The 25,560-nt window shown below is 47.4% G+C and overlaps 1 protein-coding gene across 3 annotated transcripts in view; it reads right to left on the bottom strand.

The window, feature by feature from the left end:
* babam2 (BRISC and BRCA1 A complex member 2) overlaps positions 1 to 25,560 on the bottom strand; it is a 168,746-nt gene that overhangs the window by 2,502 nt on the left and 140,684 nt on the right. For all 3 annotated transcript variants that reach the window (XM_078398779.1, XM_078398777.1, XM_078398776.1), the window contains exon 11: positions 2,358 to 2,511. In XM_078398779.1, the coding sequence (XP_078254905.1) occupies positions 2,358 to 2,511 (154 nt within the window). The remainder of the gene's footprint in view (positions 1 to 2,357; positions 2,512 to 25,560) is intronic.

Raw genomic sequence — 25,560 nt, 5'->3', positions numbered from 1 at the left:
TTCCATCCTGACTACGGGTGCCGTCTGTACGGAGTTTGTACCTTCTCCCTGTGACCTTGTGGGTTTTCTCCGGGTGCTCTGGTTTCCTCCCACGCTTCAAAGACACACGGGTTTGTAGGTTAAATGGCTTTGGTAAAATTGTAAACTGTCCCTAGTGTGCGGGGATCACTGGTCGGCACGGACTCGGTGGGCCGAAGGGCCTGTTGCAAAGCTGCATCTCTAAACTAAATTAAATGGGCCCCTGCGACTTCTTCCCCTGCTCCCCACAATATCCCAGGAGACACTTGATATGTTTGGCTGGGGAAGAAACGTCATCTAACAAATAATGTCACAGAAACTTTCCGTGAATTTGAGCTGATTTTTTTTTCTTCTAGCAGACAAACCTTTAAGTGCAAATTCCCAGCCACCATATTATGTAGCAGGCATAGAATAGGAAATAAATTAACCGGGCCTTACATTTTACAGGTTTCAATTCAAGATTGGTGCTGGCACGAGACTTATAGAAGTTCATTTTAGTCAGGATACGATGCAGGGAGAAGAAAAATAAATAATAACAGACCCGTGTAACCAGCACACTCACTCCCCACATTGCAGACTGTCGCCGGAGGTAAACAGATGGCAATGAACAGAAGCACAAATGTGACTGAATCTTGCTTCCTTCCATCGTGTTGGCCGCCTAGTTGTTAATTCAAGGGCGATTTGCATGGACATATCCTGTCCCTCCCACCATATTGTATCGGGGGATGGTTGAGGAAGAGAAAATGCATCAACTCCACACTGAACATCGAACCCACTCATGTCACTTCCGCCCAGACTCATCGCTGTGGACGTTGGCAGAAGAAGCTGCACCCAACGTACAAATGCACAGCAGAGCGAGCAGCATGTGGGGAGGGAGGGAGGAGGGTGCAGGGAAAGGCAGAGAGTGGTGAAAATGGGGGAGGAGAACGGGGCAAAGAGGGTAAGAGGCAGAGGGGAGGGAGGACGTTGGAAAGAGAGAGGTAGAGGAGGGGGGAAGAGAAGTGTGGCGAGGGGAGAGATTATCTCTACAGAACGACCTTACTTGCTGTGCATTGAGCATTTTTTGTTGTCATTTCATTGTTCCGGTATTCACTGCACTGAGCTTTTGCAAAAAGCACGTTTGCGCTAATTTCAGAATCAGAATAACCTTTATTGTCATCCAAAAAAAACCAGGTCTTTTGGACGAAATTCCGTTACCCACAGTTCAACAATAAGAGCAATAAAAATAAGCAATAACACACACAATCACAAACCAACACAAAACAAAAAAAAGAAACATCCATCACAGTGAGTCTCCTCCAGTCACCTATTCACAAAATGCTGGAGTAACTCAGCAGGTCAGGCAGCATCTCAGGAGAGAAGGAATGGGCGACGTTTCAGGTCAAGACCCTTCTTCTTGACCCGAAACGTCGCCCATTCCTTCTCTCCTGAGATGCTGCCTGACCTGCTGAGTTACTCCAGCATTTTGTGAATAAATACCTTCGATTTGTACCAACATCGGCAGTTATTTTCTTACATTATACTCCTCCAGTCACCTCCTCACTGTGATGGAAGGCCAGAATTTTTTTCTCTTCCCCTGCCGGTCTTCTAAGCTATAAGCTATACGCAATTGTTTTATTGGTAAAATGTATTTTGGTTTGTTCCTCATCATGTATCCTATTCTAGTGGAGACTGATTTTTGCTCAATAATTATTTTCTATTTCATTATTGATATCAGTCTCTTGGCGTGAGCAGGGGAATCGAAAACCACAGGACATAGGTTTAAGGTGAGGAGGGGGAAGATTTAACAGGAATGTGAGGGGTAACTTTCCCAGTTAAAAAGTTTAATTACAATTTGAAGCCTGCGGGAAGGAACAGCAGATGCTGGTTTGTACCGAACTGAAGAAGGGTCTCGACCCGAAACGTCACCCATTCCTGCTCTCCAGAGATGCTGCCTGTCCCGCTGAGTTACTCCAGCTTTTTGTGTCTGTCTTCGGCTCACTGTATCTGTTTGCTATCCTGCAAAGTCACGAGAGAGGTTTTCAAACCCCCCCCACCTCTCAGAATCCTGGGACCTCCATTTGCCTTCTGAAAACCAGTTAACATTTGCATGCATTCCTTGAGGATGCTACATTACCAGTTGCACACTCAAATGAACTGCCTCCCTGCCTGCATTCTCCATTTTTGTTTAGAGTGAGGATAACTAGTGTACATACAATTTGAGATGGAAAACTGATAAATCATAACAGCAGCAGAGAAATCAGGGCCAGAGAACCTAGTTCACACCGGCTGTAAGTAGAAACATGCGCGATTCCTAGAGCAGAACAGAATCTAAGTTGTCAATCTGTGAGGACACTTACTTTGCTCGCTTGGCCATCTCATTGCCGTCCCAGCGCGGACTGTAAGGGTAGGATTTCTGTATCTGCTGATAGAGCTGCCCACTGTTGGTGAAGTGGTACACAGACTGGAACGTCAAAGTGGGTTGATCACGTGGAAAGTACAGGGGCAAATCAACTGCAGTTAAAAAGAAAAAGTCGTAAGGTTTGGGAAAAAGAGGGGAGGTGGGGGGGGGGGGGGGGAAGAGACAAAAAGAAACAGTTGCTGTTGCGCACAATGAAACATAGCATTTGAAATAAGGATTGAATCATCCCTGTTGTGGATGTGTGAAATGATGCTTGATGAGTCACACAATGCTGGAGTAACTCAGCAGGTCAGGCAGCATCTCAGGAGAGAAGGAATGGGTGACGTGTTGGGTCGAGACCCTTCTTCAGACGGTTGAAGGGATCTCGACCCGAAACGTCATCTATTCCTTCACTCCTCAGATGCTGCCTGACCTGCTGAGTTACTCCAGCATTTTGTGAATAAATACCTTTGATTTGTACCAGCATCTGCAGTTATTTTCTTACACTTCTTGATGAGTCATGTGCCCTAGGCAAGAATGCTGTCACCTGAGCTTAATCTTCGCTAGGTAGTTAACATGACAGCTCCATGAATGCTCAAACCTAGACAATGGATCTTGTGATAAGACACAAAATGCTGATTTAACTCAACGGGTCAAGCAGCATCTCTGGAGAAAAAGGAATAGGCGCGTGTTGGGTCGAGACCCTTCTTCAGACCGTTGAAGGGTCTCTACCCGAAACGTCATCTATTCCTTTACTCCTGAGATGCTGCCTGTCCCGCTGAGTTACTCCAGCATTTTGTGTCCATATTTGGTGTGAACCTGTATCTGCAGTTCCTTCCTACACAAATGGGTCTTGTGGTCCGCTGATTTTATTGCGTTAACCTTCAATTGGGTATACAACCTGCAACGGTTCATGAAATGGCCCATGGACGATGCCATCGCTATAGCCCTACAGTCATCCCTACAACACCTGGATAAGAGAGGTCTGCACCTGAAGAAGGGTCTCGACCCAAAATGTCACCCACTCCCTCTCTCCTAGATGCTGCCTGATCCGCTGAGTTACTCCAGCATTTTGTGATACCTAGATAAGAGAGCCACCTACGTCAGACTTTTATTCATAGACTGCAGCTCTGCCTTTAATACCATCCTAGCTCATCACCAAACTCAGGGGACTTGGTGTCAGCACTCATCTCTGCAACTGGATCCTCGACTTCCTGACCAACAGACCCCAACCAGTGAGGATAGGGGACAAATCACCCTCTACGGTAATCCTCAACACTGGTGCTCTGCAAGGATGTGTTCTCAGCCCCCTTCTTTACTCCTTGTACACCCACGACTGTGCAGCCCTGCACAAATCTAATTTAACTTACAGATTCTCAGGCGACACCACCATTGTGGGCCGGATGTCAAATAATGATGAGACAGAGTACAGGAAGGAGATCGAGAACCTCATGTCCTGGTGTCCAGGCAACAACCTTTCTCTCAATGTCAGTATGACAAAGTGATGGGCTTCAGGATGTGATGCAGTACACTTACCCCAGTTTGCATTGATGGCGCCGAACTAGAGATGGTTGAAAACTTCAAATTCCTAGGAGTCATTATCACCAACAACTTCTCCTGGACCACCCATATTGCAGCAACGACCAGGGAAGCACACCATCGCCTCTCCTCCCTTACAAGGCTTAGGACGTTCGGCACGTGTTCAACAACTCTCACCAACTTCTACAGATGCGCCGTATAAAGCATTTATCAGGATGCATCATAGCTTGGTTTGGGAACAGCTCCATCCAAGACCGCAAGAAATTGCAGAGAATTGTGGACGCAGCCCAGACCATCACACCAACCAACCTCCCTTCCACTGACTCCATCTACACCTCACGCTGCCTCGGCAAGGCCAGCAGCACAATCAAGGACCAGTCACACCCTGGCCACTCCCTCTTCTCCCCTCGCGTGCAAAAGGGATAGAAATGTGAAAACGCACGCCTCCAGATTCAGGGACAGTTTCTTCCCAGCTGTTATCAGGCAACTGAATCATCCTACCACAACCAGAGAGCAGTGCTGAACTACTATCTACCTCGTTGGTGACCCTCGGACTATCCTTGATCGAACTTTACTGGCTTTACCTTGCACTAAACGTTATTCCCTTTATCATGTATCTATACACTGTAAATGACTCGATTGCAATCATGTATTGTCTTTCCACTGACTGGTAAGCACGCAACAAAAGCTTTTCACTGCACCTCGGTACACGTGACCATAAACTAAACTCAAACTCATACATTGGAAAGAGTACTCGAATTGTTTGCACAATACTATGCACAAAATCAGGATCCAAGAGATACTTGAGGTTTGCAATCACTGGGTCTCTGGTACGCCGATCACCAGGGAATAAGACAGATCTTGAAAGCGTAAGATGTTCTCAACTGATACAAAACTAGAGGAAGAATTTATTTCGTCAGTGGGTGGTGAATCTGTGGAGGCCAAGTCAATGGATATTTTTAAGGTGCATATTGACACGTTCTTGATTAGTACAGGTGCCAGGGGTTATGGGGAGAAGGCAGGAGAATGGGGTTCTTGGTCCTCCAAAATATTCCAAATGGAATTTAAACTGGAGGTTGAGAGGGAATGATAGATGAGCGATGCTTGAATGGCGGTCGGTGTAACTTGATGGGCAAAAATGGCCTAATACTGCTCCTAGAACTCATGAACATATGAGGTGCCAAGGCTTTCTAGGGAATGAGGAAAGCAGACTTGGAGTGAGATCCTGCTCCAAACTATTATTTCCCTTGGAAGTTGGGGAAGGACAGATGGGTAGGAAAAAAACCCCTGCAGATGCTGGTTTAAATCGAAGGTAGACACAAAATGCTGGAGTAACTCAGCGGGTCAGGCAGCATCTCGGGAGAGAAGGAATGGGTGACGTTTCTGGTCGAGACCCTTCTTCAGACTGAGGGGGCGGGATAAAGATAGAATGTAGTTGGAGACAGAATAGTGGAGAGCTGGGAAGGGGGAGGGGATAGAGAGGGAAAGCAGGGACTATCTGAAGTTAGAGAAGTCGATGTTCATACCGCTGGGGTGTAAACTACCCGTGCAAAATATGAGGTGCTGTTCCTCCAAATTGTCTGAGCCTCACTCTGACAATGGAGGAGGCCCAGGACAGAAAGGTCAGTGTGGGAGTGGGAGTTAAAGTGCTGAGCCACCGGGAGATCAGGTTGGTTGAGACGGAGTGAGCGGAGGTGTTCAGCGAAACGATCGCCGAGCCTGCACTTGGTCTCGCTGATGTAGAGGAGCTGACATCTGGAACAGCGGATACAGTAGACGAGGTTGGAGGAGGTGCAGGTGAACCTCTGCCTCACCTGGAAAGTGTATGGGCCCTTGGATGGAGTCTAGGAGGGAAGTAAAGGGACAGGTGTTGAATCTCCTGCGGTTGCAGGGGAAAGTGCCTGGGGAGGGGGTGGTTTGGGTGGGAAGGGACAAGTGGACCTGGGAGTTACGGAGGGAACGGTCTCTGCGGAAACAGAAAGGGGTGGAGATGGGAAGATATGGCCACTGGTGGGAACCCGTGGGATGGGGTTTGGCAAAGATGAGACCGGCCAGCGTTTAGGGGATTGTTCTTTTCACCCTAAAGAACAATTGTAATTGAATTGTAGATTTACTTGAAGGAGTGAAAGATTAGTTGTTGAGGGTTGCTTCTCTGCTCAGAGACCTGTGACCAGGGGAGTGCCACAAGGGTTGGTGCTGGATCTACTGTGGTCTGTTATCCCCATGAACGATTTGGATGACAATACAGTTAAATTTATTCTTAAATTTGTAGACGCAGTCTTTCCAGGGTAGACAGAGGTTCACCTGCACCTCCTCCAACCTCATCTATTGTATCCGCTGCTCTAAATGTCAACTTCTTTACATCGGCGAAACCAAACGCAGGCTCAGCGATCGTTTCGCTCAACACCTTCGCTCAGTCCGCCTTAACCAACCTGATCTCCCGGTGGCTGAGCACTTCAACTCCTTCTCCCACTCCCAGTCTGACCTATCTGTCATGGGCCTCCTCCAGTGCCATAGTGAGGCCCACCGGAAATTGGAGGAACAGCACCTCACATTTCGCTTGGGCAGCTTGCAGCCCGGCGGTATGAACATCGACTTCTCCAACTTTAGATAGTTCCTCTGTCCCTCTCTTCCCCTCCCCCTTCCCAGTTCTCCCTCTATCTTCCTGTCTCCACCTATATCCTTCCTTTGTCCCGCCCCCCTGACATCAGTCTGAAGGGTCTCGACCCGAAACGTCACCCATTCCTTCTCTCCTGAGATGCTGCCTGACCCGCTGAGTTACTCCAGCATTTTGTGAATAAATACCTTCGATTTGTACCAGCATCTGCAGTTATTTTCTTACACCAAAATTGGTGTTGATATGCTGAACATGTGAGGAAGGATATCTAAGCTTACAACAGGATCTAGATCAGATGGGCAGGTGGGGCAAGGAATGGCAAGTGGAATTTAATTCCTGACATGGGTGAGGTGTTGCTCTTTGGCATGTGAAATCAAGGCCGCAATTACACGTTAAATAGTAGAGTCCTGGAGAGTGAGTTACAGAATAGAGAGATCTGGGAGTACTGATGCTTAGGAAAGAAAACTGCAGATGCTGGTTTAAATTGATGGTAGACACAAAATGCTGCAGTAAATCAGCAGGTCAGGCAGCATCTCTGGAGAGAAGGAATAGGCGACGTTTCCGGTCGAGACCCTTCTTCAGACTGAAGAAGGGTCTCGACCCATTCCTTCTCTCCAGAGATGCTGCCAGACCCGCTGAGTTACTCCAGCATTTTGTGTCTACCTGGGAGCACTGATGCATGGTTCCCTAAAAGTGTCGAGTCAAGTGGACAGCAAAGTGAAGTGAACAAGTTTGGCATGCTTGACTTCATCAGGAAGGCTACTGACTACAAAAGTGAGGACGCCATTATGCACCTGTCCAAGCCGACGATGAGACCACGCTGTGTACAGTTCTGTTCGCCCAACTATAGGAAGGATGCCATAGTTGAAAAGGGTGCGGAACAGATTCACCGGGATGTCACCGTGGGCTTGAGAGGTTAGATAGGCCGAGACAGGGTGACACGTGGGGCAGCGGTAGAGTTGCTGCTTTACAGCGCCAGAGATCCGGGTTCCATCCTGACTACAGGTGCTTGTTTGTACGTTCTCCCCGTGACCTGCGTGGGTATTCTCTGGGATCTCCGGTTTCTCCACATTCCAAAGACGTGCAGGTTTGTAGGTTAATTGGTTTGCTAAATTGTATACACTGGAATTTAGAAGGATGAGAGGGGATCTTATCGAAACGCATAAGATTATTAAGGGGTTGGTCACGTTAGAGGCAGGAAACATGTTCCCAATGTTGGGGGAGTCCAGAACCAGGGGCCACAGTTTAAGAATAAGGGGTAGGCCATTTAGAACGGAGATGAGGAAAAACTTTTTCAGTCAGAGTTGTGAATCTGTAGAATTCTCTGCCTCAGAAGGCAGTGGAGGCCAATTCTCTGAATGCATTCAAGATAGAGCTAGATAGAGCTCTTAAGGATAGCGGAGTCAGGGGGTATGGGGAGAAGGCAGGAACGAGAATGATCAGCCATGATCACATTGAATGGTGGTGCTGGCTCGAAGGGCCGAATGGCCTACTCCCGCACCTATTGTCTATTGTCGAAACTTGTAAATTGTCCCTAGAATGTGTAGAACCAGCGTTTGTGTGCGGGGATCGTTGGTTGGCGTGGACTCAGTGGGATGAAGAGCCTGTTTCCACACTGTATCTCTAAACTAAACTATTTTTATAGACACACAATGCTGGAGTAACTCAGTGGGTCATGCAGCATCTCGGGAGAGAAGCAATGGTTGACGTTTCGGGTCGAGACCTTTCTTCAGACTGAAGAAGGGTCTCGACCTGAAACGACACCCATTCCTTCTCTCCCGAGATGCTGCATGACCCGCTGAGTTACTCCAGCATTGTGTGTCTACCTTCGATTTAAACCAGCATCCTCAGTTTTTTCCTTAAAGTATATTTATGTAGCATAGGAGGCTGAGGGGCGTGATGTTTCTTGAGGTGTACACAAGATTATGGGGGGTGTGGATAAAGTGAACACTCATATTCTTTTTCCCAATGCATAGGCTTCAGGTGAGAGGGGAGAAGAGGAACTTCAGGGGCAACCTTTCCACTCAGATGGTAGTCCGTACCTGAAGCTGTGTAAATTGATACAATTACGACTTTCAAAAGACATTTGGGCAGATAATGGATAGAAAGGGTCTGCAAGGTTCAGGGCCAAATGCACGCAATGCACCCATTGCTTTAGTTGGGAGACCAGAACTGCAAACAGTATCCAAGTATGCCAACTTGGTCGGCATGGTCGAGGTGGGCCGAAGGACCTGTTTCCACGCTGTGCAGCTCTGTTACTCTAACTTGGACAATTCATTGAAATGTTACTATCTTCACCAATCCCAATTAGTTTGTCAGGTAATAATTTTAAATTAATTGATTAATTAATTGATGAAAACATTAGCGACGCAGTGGTGCTGGTTTCCGACGGGCACAGTGATGGACGCCCCACACATCTCTGTTCTCCATAGAGCTGGCCAGCTCCTCTTTTGTCTCTACGTATGCGTCTTCCATCAACGTCTTCAGCATGGTCCTGTTTGGCCGTCCCGGGTTCCGTCTTCCATGGGATGGGCTCCCACAGCTACAACCTTGTTCGCCGGTGTTTATAGACAATAGGTGCAGGAGGAGGCCATTCGGCCCTTCGAGCCAGCACCGCCATTCAATGTGATCATAACAGGTATAACAGAGCTTTATTTGTCGTTCGGTACCGAAGTACCGAACGAAACTACATAGCAGTCATAGAAAAAAAAAAGAACACAAGACACATAACCCCAACACAAACGTCCATCACAGTGACTCCAAACACCCCCTCACTGTGATGGAGGCAACAAAACTTCCCCTCTCTTCCCCACGCCCACGGACAGACAGCTCGTCCCCGACCGACCCGCACAGTCCCCGCACCGGGCGCTGAAACGTCTCGCGGCCGAACCGGGCGATGAAAGGCCCGCGACCAAGCCTTGCGCAGCTAAGTCCCGCAGCCGAGCCGCACCAGCGGTGAAAAGTCCCGCAGCCGAGCCGCACCGGGCGGTGTTAAGTCCCGCAGCCGAGCCGCACCAGCGGTGAAAAGTCCCGCAGCCGAGTTGCACCGGGCGGTGTTAAGCCCCGCAGCCGAGCTGCACCTGGCGGTGTTAAGTCCCGCAGCCGAGTTGCACCGGGCGGTGTTAAGCCCCGCAGCCGAGCCGCACCGGGCGGTGTTAAGCCCCGCAGCCGAGCTGCACCGGGCGATGTAAAGTCCTGCAGCCGAGTTGCACCGGGCGGTGTTAAGCCCCGCAGCCGAGCTGCACCGGGCGATGTAAGTCCAGCGGCCAAGCCGCACCGGGATGTAAAGTCCAACGGCCAAGCCGCACCGGGATGTAAAGTCCAGCGGCCGAGCCGCACCGGGGGATGTTAGGCCCCGCAGCCGAGCCGCACCCCGCGCCGTGAGGAAGAGAAAAGTTCCCCACACCCACCCACCCCCCACACACCACCATCCCCTCCCACACATATACAACCAAAAAAATATATATATAAAAAAATATATAAAAATCATCCCAACACCGACACTCAACAAAAAAAAGACGGACAGACTGCTAGTCAGCCGCTGCCGTTAGGCGCCGCCACGTGACCACTCCTCACTCCTCATGGCTGATCATTCTCAATCAGTACCCCGTTCCTGCCTTCTCCCCATACCCCCTGACTCCGCTATCCTTAAGAGCTCTATCCAGCTCTCTCTGGAATGCATTCAGAGAATTGGCCTCCACTGCCTTCTGAGGCAGAGAATTCCACAGATTCACAACTCTCTGACTGAAAAAGTTTTTCTTCATCTCAGTTCTAAATGGCCTACCCCTTATTCTTAAACTGTGGCCCCTTGTTCTGGACTCCCCCAACATTGGGAACATGTTTCCTGCCTCTAACGTGTCCAACCCCTTAATAATCTTATACGTTTCGATAAGATCTCCTCTCATCCTTCTAAATTCCAGTGTATACAAGCCTAGTCGCTCCAGTCTTTCAACATACGACAGTCCCGCCATTCCGGGAATTAACCTAGTAAACCTACCCTGCACGCCCTCAATAGCAAGAATATCCTTCCTCAAATTTGGAGACCAAAACTGCACACAGTACTCCAGGTGCGGTCTCACTAGGGCCCTGTACAACTGCACACAGTACTCCAGGTGCGGTCTCACTAGGGCCCTGTACAACTGCACACAGTACTCCAGGTGCGGTCTCACTAGGGCCCTGTACAACTGCACACAGTACTCCAGGTGCGGTCTCACTAGGGCCCTGTACAACTGCACACAGTACTCCAGGTGCGGTCTCACTAGGGCCCTGTACAACTGCACACAGTACTCCAGGTGCGGTCTCACTAGGGCCCTGTACAACTGCAGAAGGACCTCTTTGCTCCTATACTCCCAATTCTGGATGGCGGTGGCAACGACCAGCCAGCCTCATCCTTCTCCACCTGATCTTCTCGGTCAGAGGGGGAATCTCCCCGCAGAGCTGGGCGTTGGTGGTGTGGCCCCTCCAACGGACATTTTGGTAATAATACTGGTTCAATTCTCTACACGCGCAAGTTTACGACGAAGTTTGCGTTGCTCCAAGCTGCGGTACAGCTGGAATAAAAGGTCAATTGAAAATGGCAATTTAGGTCCAAAATCCAAGTCTCACCTTGCCATACCTACGCAAATGAATTCAACACCCATGTTCCAGACAAAGGATTACTAAGCCATGGATTGCAAGAACAGAAAATAAATAGTTCTTACAGTAAATTCCAGGAAGTGGTATGATTAGGAAAGCAGTGTAACCGCCTGAATAAATTTTTATTTTTAATTATTAACTGAAACACCAATGCCAAATATCCTCAGTATCAGTTCCATTTCCATCTATTTTTGTTACATTGATGGACTGTTTAAGAAAAGTATCCTCCAATTTGCCCACCTGATGTTAATGAAATTATGTCTGATTTAAATACAAGGTCTGAAGAAGGGTCTTGCCCCGAAACGTCACCCATCCATGTTCTCCAGAGATGCTGCCTGACCCGTTGAGTTACTCCAGCACTCTGTGAAACGTCACCCATCCATGTTCTCCAGAGATGCTGCCTGACCTGCTGAGTTACTCCAGCTCTCTGTGAAACGTCACCCATCCATGTTCTCCAGAGATGCTGCCTGACCCGCTGAGTTACTCCAGCACTCTGTGAAACGTCACCCATCCATGTTCTCCAGAGATGCTGCCTGACCCGCTGAGTTACTCCAGCACTCTGTGAAACGTCACCCATCCATGTTCTCCAGAAATGCTGCCTGACCCGCTGAGTTACTCCAGCACTCTGTGAAACGTCACCCATCCATGTTCTCCAGAGATGCTGCCTGACCTGCTGAGTTACTCCAGCATTTTGAATCTGTCTTCAGCCTGAGTTTCAAGGGTACAGTATTTTGCAAGTGAATGGAGGGAGGTGAGGAATGCTGCCGTTTGTTAATGATTTCTGGCTGGTGTTGAATATGATCTGACCACACAGTCCACCCCCTCCTCTCCACCACCAAACAGGAGCCTTGTCTGGAGGGCAGCCTGTCAGCTGGGAATGCAATGTTGAAGAAGAGACCAAAACAAGCGAGGAGTATTTTATAACTCGGGCAGGAATAGGGTCATTCCAGGACAAGGAGAGGCTTGAGAGTAGGTGGTAGGTAACAAACTTTGGACGAAGTTAGACAATGCTGATTTAGACTTTACTGTTGATTTTAGAGATGCAGCGCGGAAACAAGCCCTTCGGCCCACCGAGTCCGCACCGACTCGTGATTGTCCCGGAATACTAACACTATCTTACACACACTCGGGACAATTTACAATCAATAGAGTTGCTGCCTTACAGTGAATGCAGCGCCGGAGACTCAGGTTCGATCCTGACTACGGGCGTCGTTTGTACGTTCTCCCCGTGACCTGCGTGGGTTTTCTCCGAGATCTTCGGTTTCCTCCCACACTCCAAAGACGTACAGGTATGTAGGTTAATTGACTGGGTAAATGTAAAAATTGTCCCCAGTGTGTGTAGGATAGTGATAATGTGCGGGGATCGCTGGGCGGCGCGGATCCGGTGGGCCGAAGGGCCTGTTTCCGCACTGTATCTCTAAATCTAAAAAAACATCAATCTTTACCATAGCCATTAGCCTACAAAATTGTACGTCTTTGGAGTGTGCAAGGAAACCGGAGCACCCGGAGAAAACCCACGTGGTCACAGGGAGAACGTGCAGACCCCATACAGACAGCATCTGTGGTCGGGATCAAACCCGGGTCTCTGGCGATGTAAGGCAGCAACTCTACCACAGCGCCACCGTGCCGCCCTACTCTAGACAGTACTGAGGCACAGCAGCCTTTCAGTGAGGATGAATCACAATAGAATCTACAGTATCTACAGAAGCTATTCCATTTACGATGGGAGCAGTTTCTCCGCTATCCTTGTCAATATTTCCCCCTCAATCACATCACTGAAATTGATTGTCTGGTCGTTGTAACATTGGACAATAACAAAGTGGCAATTGTACTGGATTACATAGAGAGGAAACATAGAAAATAGGTGCAGGTAGAGGCCATTTGGCCCTTCGAGCCAGCACCGCCATTCATTGTGATCATGGCTGATCATCCACAATCAGTAACCTGTGCCTGCCTTCTCCCCATATCCCTTGATTCCGCTAGCCCCTAGAGCTCTATCTAACTCTCTTTTAAATTCATCCAGTGAATTGACCTACATTGCCTTCTGCGGCAGAGAATTCCACAAATTCACAACTCTCTAGGTGAAAAAGTTTCTTCTCATGTCAGTTTTAAATGGCCTCCCCTTTATTCTTAGACTGTGTCCCCTGGTTCTGGACTCCCCCAACATTGGGAACGTTTTTCCTGCATCTAGCTTGTCCAGTCCTTTTATAATTTTGTACGTCTCTATAAGATCCCCTCTCATCCTTCTAAACTCCAGTGAATACAAGCCCAGTCTTTCCAATCCTTCCTCATACGACAGTCCCGCCATCCCGGGGATTAACCTCGTGAACCTATGCTGCACTGCCTCAATAGCAAGGACGTCCTTCCTCAAATTAGGAGACCAAAACTGCACACAATACACCAGATGTGGTCTCACCAGGGCCCTACGCAACTGCAGAATGACCTCTTTACTCCTGTACTCAAATCCTCTTGTTATGAAGGCCAACATGCTATTAGCTTTCTTCACTGCCTGCTGTACCTGCACGCTTACTTTCAGTGACTGGTGTACAAGGACACCCAGGTCTCGTTGCACTTCCCCTTTACCTAATCTGAAATTATTGAGATAATAATCTGCCTCCTTATTTTTGCCGCCAAAGTGGATAACCTCACATTTATCTACATTATACTGCATCTGCCATCTCACCCAACCTGTCCAGGTCACCCTGCAACCTCTTAACATCCTCTTCGCAGTTCACACTGCCACCCAGCTTTGTGTCATCTGCAAACTTGCTTGAGTTACTTCTAATTCCATCATCCAAATCATTTATATTGTAAATAGTTGCGGCCCCAACACCTTTTAATCCCTTCATCTAAGTCATTAATGTGTATTGTAAATAGCTGCGGTCCCAGCACCAAGCCTTGCGGCACTCCACTCGCCACTGCTTGCCATTCTGAAAAGGACCTGTTATTCCTACTCTTTGTTTCCTGCCTGCCAACCAATTTTCTATCCATGCCAACACCCTACCCCCAATACCATGTGCTCTAATTTTGCTCACCAATCTCCCATGTGGGACCTTATCAAAGGCCTTCTGAAAGTCTAGATACACTATATCCACTGGCTCACCTTTATCCATTTTACTTGTCACATCCTCAAAAAATTCCAGGAGATTGGTCAAGCAGGATTTCCCCTTCATAAATAGGATTGCTGGGACTGTAAACATTCAGCTATGAGGAAAGACTGAATAAGCTAAGGTTGTTTTCTTTGGAACAGGAGGGCATGGAAATGTAATTGAGATGTATAAAAAGGAGGAGTCTAGATTTAGTGCATATAAGGAACTAAAATGTAAAAGTAAATGTAAAAACATAGAAATAGCACAGTGGCACAGCGATAGAGTTGCTGCCTCACAGTGCCAGAGACCCAGGTTTAATCCTGACTCTGGGTGCTGTCTGTACAGGGTTTGTACGTTTTTCCTGTGACCGCGTGGGTTTCCTCCGGGTGCTCCGGTTTTCTCCCACGCTCAAAGACGTAAAGGTTTGTTGACTAATTAGCTTTGGTAAGACTGTAAATTGTCCCTTGTGTCTAGTATAGTGCTAGTGTTTGGGGATCGCTGGTCGGCGCAGACTCGGTGGACCCTGTTTTCCTGCTGCATCTGGAAACTCTAATGAGTGTGAACAGGTTGGCATGGGATCGGTGGGTTGAAGGGCCTATTTCCACGCTGTATCTTTCAAGCAGTACCATTTTCATTAGCAGAAAGGTTAAGAAAAAAACTCACTGCCTTAAAAGGCAGAGGCAGAAATCCTCAACAGATTTTAAACGAAGCCCTGAAGTATGTTTTAAGTGCTGTGAACAGCAGAGTTTCTTACTAAGTACCAGAAGGCGGGGAGCTTATTTTTCTACTGGCTAAGCAAGAGGGGCTGAATAGCTTCCTTCATGTAGAGACTGTTGACTGTGCTTTCAGCAGCGTACAACTCCCTCTGTGCCGAGACAGTCTTAGTTTAACATTCTGTACAAAAGTACCTCTGACAGTGGCACTTCACAAGGGAACCAGCCTGCATCTTGTACTCCAATTTCTGGGAAGGGACTTTGAAGTCATAACCTTTGACACAGAGTCAAAGTGTGCTTTGAATTGAGCTGCTGCCTGTGGCACTTCATTGGTAGGAAAATACTTTGAATGTCCCGAGGTCAGGAAGGCTAAATCCAAAACAAAATCATTTCTCTTTAGCCATAATAATCATATCTTCTGAATCCTAATTTTTCTTTGACTCGTGTTGGAACACGACCCAAAGATTTTTCTAGAAGATGAAAATCTTCTCTCAAAAACCCCCCGATAATAGTCATTCAGCATGGAAAGAGGCCCTTCAGCCCAACTTGCCCACCACGATGCGTTTGGCCCATGTCCCTCTAAACCTATCCTATCCACATACCTGTCCCAATGTCTTTTATAGTCTTCCAAAGTATTGTACTCCAAAGATGGACAGGTTTGCAGGTTAATTGGCTTTGGTAAAATTGTGAATTGTCCCTCGTGTGTGTGTAGGATACTGTCAGTGCGCAGGGATTACTGGTCGGCATGGACTCTGGGGGCCAAAGGGTCTATTTCCACGCTGTATCTCTAAATTAAACTAGTGTTATGTGTTGGAAGGAACTGAACTGCAGATGCTGGTTTCAGCCATCTTGGTGAGGAATGTGGAGGAGTCACTGTGGTGGATGTTCATGTTAAAATGTATTTTGTGTGTTCTGTTGCTTTTTATTAGTATGACTAACTATGGCAATTGAAATTCCTCGTATGTTGCAAAGCATACTTGGCGAATAAAGTATGATTATGATTATGATTATGATTATGAGATAGATGCAAAAAACTGGAGTAACTCAGCGGGTCAGGCAGCATCTCTGGAGAAACGGAACAGGTGACGTTTTGGGTCGAGACCGTTCTTCAGACTGAGAGTCAGGGTAAAGGGAAACGAGAGTATAGACGGTGACATGGAGAGATATGGAACAAATGAATGAAAGATCAAGGAAAGGCGGAGCCCACAATGGTCCATTGTTGGCTGTGGGCTAGGTGATAACGAGTTGTGCAGACAGTGAAACTCAACAGGAGCACAGTGAAACTAGTATGTCATCTATGATGGGGGAGGCACAGAGAGAAAGAGGAAGCAAGGGTTACTTGAAGTTAGAGAAATCAGATTCATACTGCTGGGTTGTAAGTTGTCGAAGCGAAATATGAGTTGCTGTTCCTCCAAATTGCACTTGGTTACTCTCTGACAATGGAGGTGGCCCAGGACAGAAAAGTCAGCGTGGGAATGGGAAGGGGACTTAAAAGTGTTGGCAACCGGGAGATCGGGTAGGCCAAGGCAGACTGAGCGAAGGTGTTCAGCGAAATGACCGCCAAGCTTGCGTTTGGTCTTGCCAAGTCCATAGGAGTACACAGCTGGAACAGCGGTTACAGTAGATGAGGTTGGAGGAGGAGCAAGTGAACCTCTGCCTAACCTGAACAGGTCCCTGGACAGAGTCGAGGGAGGAGGTATAGGAGAGGGTGCTGCACCTCCTGAGGTTGGGTTGGGAAGGGATGAGTTAACCAGGGAGGTGCGGAGGGAACGGTCTCTGTGGAAGGCAGAAAGGGATGGAGATGGGAAGATATGCCTAGTGGTGGGATCCCGTAGGAGGTGGAAAAAAATGTCGGAGGATTATGCGCTGAATGCGATGGCTGATGGGGTGAAAGGCCCATCTGTTGTGACAGGGGAGCGGGGGGGCAAGAACAGTGCTGCAGGGTATCAAGGAGACATGTGTGAGGGCCTCATCTACGATGGAAGAAGGGAACCCCCGTTCCCTAAAGGAGGACATCTCGGATGTTCTAGTATGGAACATCTCATCTTGGGCGCAGATGCAGCGTAGACGGAGGGATTGGGAGCAGGGGATAGAATCTTTACAGGAGGTAGGGTGGGAAGAAGTGTAGTCTAGATAGTTGTGGGAGTCAGTGGGTTTATAATAGACGTCAGTCGATGGCCTATCTCCTGTGATGGAGACGGTGAGATCAAGAAAAGGGAGGGAGGTGTCGGAGATGGTGCAAGTAAATTTGAGTGCAGGATGGTAATTGGTGGTGAAGTTAATGAAGTCCATGAGTTCTGCATGGGTGCAGGAGGTAGCACCGATGCAGTCATCAATGTAACGGAGATAGAGTTCGGGGATAGGGCCAGTGTAGGCCTGGAACATGGATTGTTCGACGTACCCTACAAAGACCACATCTGGAGTATTGTGTACAGTTTTGGTCTCCTAATTTGAGGAAGGACATCCTTGTAATTGAGGCCGTGCAGCGTAGGTTCACGAGATTGATCCCTGGGATGGTGGGACTGTCATATGAGGAATGATTGAAAAGACTAAGCTTGTATTCACTGGAGTTTAGAAGGATGAGAGGGGATCTTATAGAAACATATAAAATTATAAAAGGACTGGACAAGCTAGATGCAGGGAAAATGTTCCCAATGTTGTGGGAGTCCAGAACCAGGGGCCACAGTCTTAGAATAAAGGGGAGGCCATTTAAAACTGAGGTGAGAAGCAACCTTTTCACCCAGAGAGTTGTGAATTTGTGGAATTCTCTGCCACAGAGGGCAGTGGAAGCCAAATCACTGGATGAATTTAAAAGAGAGTTAGATAGAGCTCTAGGGGCTAGTGGAATCAAGGGATACGGGGAGAAGGCAGGCACGGGTTATTGATTGTGGACGATCAGCCATGATCACAATGAATGGCGGTGCTGGCCTCTTCCTGTACCTATTTTCTATGTTTCTATGTTTCTAAAGAGGCGGGCATAGCTGGGGCCCATGCGAATGCCCATAGCTACACCTTGGATTTGGAGGAAATGGGAGGAGTCAAAGGTGAAGGTACTTCTCTTATAACTAGTGCTTTAGTACATGCCATAACTACCTCCTCCGCCAGCTCGTTTCATATTCCCACCACCAATAATTCTTGGAATCTTTGCTTTTAGTGTAGATATTATTCAACTCTCTCTTCCTATGAGTGTATCAAGTTCCCTATTTTGAAAAACTAACACTGAAATGGGGTGAATATGTATAAACACAGCTGTAATTTCTACATTTCTACGAAATCAAAATGTATAAAAATGGCCTTTATTAAAATCTGACAATGTGCACTTTAACCGCATGTGATTTTTTTTCTATTACAAATCTCAAATTGTGGAGTACAGAGGCAAATAAATAAATGATGGGTCTTTGTCCCAAACATTATGGAGGGCACTATATCTCTGGCTTAAAAATATCCATTGACTTGGCCTCCACATCCGTCTGTGGCAAAGAATTCCACAGATTCACCATCCTCTGACTAAAGAAATTCCTCCTCATCTCCTTCCTAAAGGTACATCCTTTAATTCTGAGGCCCTGACCTTGGACTACTCTCCCACTAGTGGAAACATCCTCTCTACATTATCTAAGCCTTTCACTATTCGGTACGTTTCAATTTGGTCCCCCCTCATTCGTCTAAATTCCAGTGAGGTCTCCCCTCATCCTTCTAAACTCCAGTGAGTACAGGCCCAGTGCCGTCAAACGCTCATCATGTGTTAAACCACTCATTCCTGGGATCATTCTTGTAAACCTCCTCTGGACCCTCTCCAGAGCCAGCACATCCTTCCTCAGATATGGGGCCCAAAACTGCTCACAATACTCCAAGTGCGGCCTGACCAGCGCCTCAGCATTACATCCCTGTTATTGTACTCTAGCCCTCTTGGAATAAATGCTAGCATAGCGTTTGCCTTCTTCACTACCGATTTGACTTGCAGATGAACTTTTTGGCAATCCTGCACCAGCACTCCCAAGTCCCCTTTGCATCTCCGACTCCAAACTTTGCTACACTATATTCCACTATATTTATAGTGTAAGAAAATAACTGCAGATGCTGGTACAAATCGAAGGTATTTATTCACAAAATGCTGGAGTAACTCAGCAGGTCAGGCAGCATTGACTTCTCCAACTTTAGATAGTTCCTCTGTCCCTCTCTTCCCCTCTCCCTCTATCTTCCTGTCTCCACCTATATCCGCCCCACCTGACATCAGTCTGAAGAAGGGTCTCGACCCGAAACGTCACCCATTCCTTCTCTCCTGAGATGCTGCCTGACCCGCTGAGTTACTGCACCACTATATTTATAGATCATCTGCTGTTACACAACAAGCCAGAATTTCCTGCAAGTTGCCAGAGATTCTGCGTTAAATTGCTGGCCTTTCCCCAGATAGATTGCAGAAGGCTCAGGACTTTTTGTATGAATGGGTGCAGTGGCAGAAATCACATAGTCCCTGAGGACTGCTTGCTGGCTGGCTGCTGCCCCAGTCTGCCTGGACATTGGACTCCAGCGGAGTGTCAACATCCTGGAATTTCCCAGCAGTCAGACTAAAGAAACTACCCCCCTGTGCCAGATTAAACACGGTACAGGTTCAGTGGCTCCACTCTTTCCACGGGCGGCAATGGCCGACTGTGAACGCTTCAGATAGTTTACATTTTTTTTTGTTTTTACATTTAACCCAAGTTTACCAAAATATACGCAGCACTTGACGGCCATCGACATACCAATTAATCGCACGATTAAAAATACTTTCAACAAGCTGTGTGAGATTTTTTGTTTGTTTCCGCATGCAAGGGGCATTGATAGACCTTCAGGCTGTTCAGTAACTAGCTCTGGCCAGACCACGGGCTGACACCAGACCAGAAGAGGAGCCAACATTGTTGAATTGGCCGCATGCAGAGAAACTCAAAATAGGTGCAAACGTAGTGGGCAGACAGCAGTCGCCACTGCCAGGAAATTCCAGTCAAAACTTCCGAGCAGTATATTCTCAGCCATCGCATATTAAAACGCCAACACCAAGTCCAGGTCTGAACAAAGGTTCCCACCCAAAACATCACCTATTCCTTTTCTCCAGAGATGTCGCCCGCCCCCGCCCCCGCCGAGTTACTCCAGCATTTTGTGTCTATCTTCGGTATGAACCAGCATCTGCAGTTCCTTCCTACCCAATGTCTGTTTATCAAAGCATGTATCAGTTATCAAAAGCAGACTCGAGTGGTTTTTTAGATTTTTCTTTTAGATTTTAGAGATACAGCGCGGAAACAGGCCCTTCGGCCCACCGGGTCTGCGCCGCCCAGCGATCCCCGCACATTAACACTATCCTACACACTCCAGGGACAATTTTTTTTTTTTTTTTACATTTACCCAGTCAATTAACCTACATACCTGCACGTCTTTGGAGTGTGGGAGGAATCCGAAGATCTCGGAGAAAACCCACGCAGGTCACGGGGAGAACGTACAAACTCCGTACAGACGGCGTCCGTAGTCAGGATCGAACCTGAGTCTCCATTCGTTGTAAGGCGGCAACTCTACCGCTGCGCCACCGTGCCGCTGTTAGTTGTGGGATCACAAAATGCTGGAGTAACTCAGCGGGTCAGGCAGTATCTCTGGAGAGAAGGAATGGGTGACGTTTCGGGTCGAGACCCTTCTTCAGGCTGTTAGCTGTGCCTCAGTTGATAGCACTTACCCCAGAAATAATAGGCACAACAGATACGGGTGTCAGGGGTTACGGGGAGAAGGCAGGAGAATGGGGTTAGGAGGGAGATAGATCAGCCATGATTGAATGGTGGAGTAGACTTGTTGGGCCGAATGGCCTAATTCTTCTCCTATAACTCATGAAGGTCCACTTCATAAATCGGAGTTCAAAAATCTAGACTGACCCTTTAAGGCAGTTCTGAGTGAGTGCTGCACTAAGCTGCCTTCCAGGTAAGATGTTAAATCAATACATCAACCCCTCTCAAAGTTGGTCATAAAAGATCACATGAAACTATTCTCAAGCGCAAGGGAGTTAATTCGATGTCCTGGTTGATGTTTATCCATTAGTTAAAATGACTGAAATTAAATATAGTAAAACTCCAATAACAAAGTCTCCAAATGTTTGGAACTGCCAATGGTTTGGCATTTGGGCCGATCAGATGGCGAGTCCAAGCCTCAAACACATTGCGGCCCTCCCTCCTATGGACCCTTTAACACACCGCCACTGTGGCTCACATGCTGCCCCTAATCTTAACACTCCAGTACCCTGATTCCCTTAGCAAACTAGGACCCTGGTTTCTTACGAAGATAGACACAAAAGCTGGAGTAACTCAGCGGTTCAGGCAGCATCTCTGGAGAGAAGGAATGGGTGACGTTTCGGCTCGAGACCCTTCTTCAGACTGAAAGTCACGGGGGAGGGAAACGAGAGCTATAGACGGTGATGTAGAGAGATAAAGAACAAAGATGGACACAAAATGCTGGAGACAGGCAGCAACTCTGGAGATGCATCACTGCAGCTCTCCAGAGATGCTGCCTGTCCCGCTGAGTTACTCCAGCTTCTTGTGTCCATCTTCGGTTTGAACTAGCATCTGCAGTTCCTTCCTACACACTACCCATTTTTTATTGAGCAACCCGAAACTCCCCTGATTCTGTTTATCATGCTCTCTTTGAACTCTCGGAAATTCCTTGAAACACGCTTACTTCTGCTTTCTGCATTCCTGTGAAACTCACAAAGTGCTGGAGTAACTCAGTGGGTCAGGCAGAATCTCTGGAGAACATGGGCAGATGACATTTTGGGTCTCGACCCAAAAAGGGAACAGGTCTGATTAGTAGCAATAACATCCAATTATCCAAAAAATCTACCAGTCTTCCGTCACCCCAATCTGAGAGTATCGGATTAACGGAGATTTGCTGAGTTACTCCAGTTAGCTGTAATCATGTATATAGTCTTTTCATTGACTGGGTAGCACGCAACAAAAAGCTTTTCACTGTACCTCTGCACGTGATAATAATACACTAAACTAAACCGTAAATAGAACATTGTTGTGTGTTCTGCTGATACAAGTTTGGATTATTTACGATTCTCATTACGCTTGTTCCATTCTCTCCCCCACCAACCTGGGAGGTCACGGTGGCGCAGCGGTAGAGTTGCTGCCTTACAGCGAATGCCCGGGTTCCATCCCGACTACGGGTGCTGTCTGTACGGAGTTTGCACGTTCTCCCCATGACCTGCGTGGGTTTCCTCCGAGATCTTCGGTTTCCTCCCATACTCCAAAGACGTGCAGGTTTGTAGGTTAATTGGCTTGGTAAATGTAAAAATTGGCCCTAGTGTGGATAATGTTAGCGTGCGGGGATCACTGGGCGGCGTGGACCCGGTGGGCCGAAAGGACCTGTTTCCGCGCTGTATCTCTAAACTAAACTAAAATGAAATGTCGATAAATGACCTAAATTGTGGCATATTTTATTCCACCCTGCAGTTTCCCTGACGTTTATGTTTCTTCAGTTTGAATCTGTAGCAACGCCAATAACTATGATGTAACGGAACCAATTCTCAACCACGTGGGGTGACACTGCTCCAGTGACCACATAAAGATCAGGTTAACAAGCTCAACACATCCTCGGCAACGTGGGCTAAACCGTCCCTGTAATTAACCTGCCCAGCTTCTTGTAGTCTCCAGCACTCAATGTTATCAATGTCCATCAACACTGCTCACAATACATTTGACGTGACCACAGCACGCAGGTTCAGAAGGGGCAAATGGAGCAATATCATTCCTGTATTGAATTTTGTGCAAGATTCTGAAGTCCATGAATACAGATTTAAATTCCACAATGTATGTTAAGGATATTTTGAGGGAAAAATATCCCTCTAAACCTTTGCTATCCATGCTTGTCCAAGTGTTATTTCAATTTTGTTACTGCCTCAAGTTGACTACCTCTTCCCTCCATTGTGTGCAAAAAGTAACCCCTCAGGTTCCTATTAAATCTTCCCCCCCCTTAATCTTAAACCTATGTCCTCTGGTTCTTGATTCTTCTACTCTGGGTAAGAGACTCTGTGCATTCATCCTAAATATACCCCTCAGGATTTTGTAGACCTTTATAATTACTCCTCAACCTCCTGCCGCCCAAGGAATAAGTCCTAGTCTGCCCAACCTTTCCCTATAGTTCAGGCCCTCAAATCCTGGCGACATCCTTGTAAATCCTCTCTGCACTCTTTCCAGCTTAACAACAGCCTTTCTGCAGCAGGGTGGCTAAAACGGAGCATAACACTCCAAATGTGGCCTCAACAACATCTTGTACAACTATAACGTAACATCCCAACTTCTATGTGTAGGAAGGAACTGCAGATGCTGGTTTACATCGAAGATATAGACACAAAATGCTGGAATAACTCAGCGGTTCAGGCAGCATCTCTGGATAGAAAGAATGGGTGACTTTTCAGGTTGAGACCCTTCTTCAGAAAGAACTTCTCAGTATGAAGAAGGGTCTCGACCCAAAATGTTACCCATGAATTCTATCCAGAGATGCTGCCTGTCCTGCTGAGTTACTCCAGCATTATGTGTCTATCCCAACCTCTACACTCAAAACCCCGACTGATTAAGGCCAATATACTGAAAGGCTTCTTGACTACCCTATTTACCCGTGACTCCACTTTCAGGGAACAATGTATCTGCACTCCCAGATCCCACTGCTCTACAACGCTCCCCAGAGCCCTGCAAGAGGACCGTTTTCCTTTTGGAGATGGACTGAACATTTCCTTTCCATAATGATATGTGGAAATTTTAGATTTAAAAGAATGCCCAAGACCATCTTGCACTGTACAGATAGGTCGAGAGACCTAAACATTCATTATGTAATTGGCTTAGATACCCAAAAAATACATTTGTAAACACTCTCCCAATCTTGTTCAACTGGGAGGTGGGTAGCGTTGCCAACTGTCCCGTATTAGCCGGAACATCTCGTATTTTGGGCTAAATTGGTTTGTCCCGTATGGGACCGCCCTTGCCCCTTATTAGGCCCAGGGGGGCGCTGTAGGCCCGGACGCTGTAGGCCCGCACAGTGTAGGTCTGGACAGTGTAAGCCCGGAGGCGCCGCCTAATGGAGGTTGCGTAGCAACCCGCCTCCTGGCCCGGGCGGCCGCCATTGGTGGAGCGGGAGCACGTGGCTGCTGGCTGGGAGAGGTCACATGGGGCGCGGGGCGGTGACGTCACCTTGTCCCTTATTTGGGAATGAGATGGTTGGCACCCCTAGGGGTGGGGGGAAGGTGAGTCTAAATGGAAGAGTTAGTATCATACAGATGGATCTCTCTCACTATCCACAAGTATACTCTAACTCTTCTGAAGCACCACAGAATGCAAATAAGGAGAATTCGACGCCATAGATTATCTTAAATACCCAGATAAAGTGAGCTAAACAACAGTCATAAACGAAGCAGGTCTATTTTCTTTGAATTTACCAACACCACAAAAAGGTTGAAAATAGGGAGCAAAACAGACGAACTACAACTTCATATTACTCTTGACAGTTCCCATATAATTAAATTGTGTCACTGAATGGCTGGAGAAATTGTATTTTGGGCTGGATCAGCCATGGGCTGTCTTCGGTTAATATCACCAAGTAGTCCTGGAGCTGAGTGATGCAAATTCCTGTTGCATTTCTTAGCACAGAGTATTCACTTCTTTAGAATTCTCCATTTAGTGTCCTGGAGATCCCTAGTCTCCCAGAGTAAATTCAAGGCCACGAGGAAAAGACTTAAGAAATGCACGATTGTGGAGGTGACGTGGACAATTGGTTTTCTGGTGTAAGGTCAGCCATGGTATTGAATGGTGGAACAGCTCAAGAATTTATTTTGTTTAGTATAGAGATAAAGCGCGGAAACAGGCCTTTCAGCCCACAGAGTCCGCGCCAACCAGCGATCCCCGCACACTAACACTATCCTACACACACTAGGGACGATTTACAATTACATCCAGCCAATTAACCTACAAACCTGCACGTCTTTGGAGCGTGCGAGGAAACCGGAGATCCCGGAGATAACCTACTAAGGTCACCAGGAGAACGTACATACTCCGTACGGACAGGACCCGTAGTCAGGATCGAAGCTGGGTCTCTGGCGCTGTAAGACAGCAAATCTACCGCTGCGCCACCCAAAAGTGGCTGACTCTTGCTTCTATTTCCAATGGCCTTGAAGGAACATATCAATTACATATCATCAGTGCACAGACACAGACGTATGGAACACCCTCTCTCAGCGCACAAGAGTTCTTTGCAGACTCACTGTACGGCCATCAGTACTGTCCACACAATGTAAAATAACACACGCAGTATGCCCAATTGTTTTGTTTTTTGTGCTTTTTAACCCTCACCAGCAAGGTGACCTTAATTCAAGGTAGCTTTTCTACTGCATTCAAGAGTCAAGTGTGATATGTTGTCATATGTCCCAAAACAGGCTCCTGTTTTCAGGCCCGTGTACCTTCCTCCCGATGGCAGGGGTGAGATGACAGCGTGGTCAGAGTGGTGTGGGTTTCTGATGATGCTGGCTGCCCTTTTTGAGGCAGGGACTCCTGTCGATCCCTTCAA

Source organism: Rhinoraja longicauda, chromosome 5 (genome assembly GCF_053455715.1).
Source record: "Rhinoraja longicauda isolate Sanriku21f chromosome 5, sRhiLon1.1, whole genome shotgun sequence".
NCBI lineage: Eukaryota > Metazoa > Chordata > Chondrichthyes > Rajiformes > Arhynchobatidae > Rhinoraja > Rhinoraja longicauda.
This window is presented reverse-complemented; position numbering and strand designations above follow the sequence as displayed.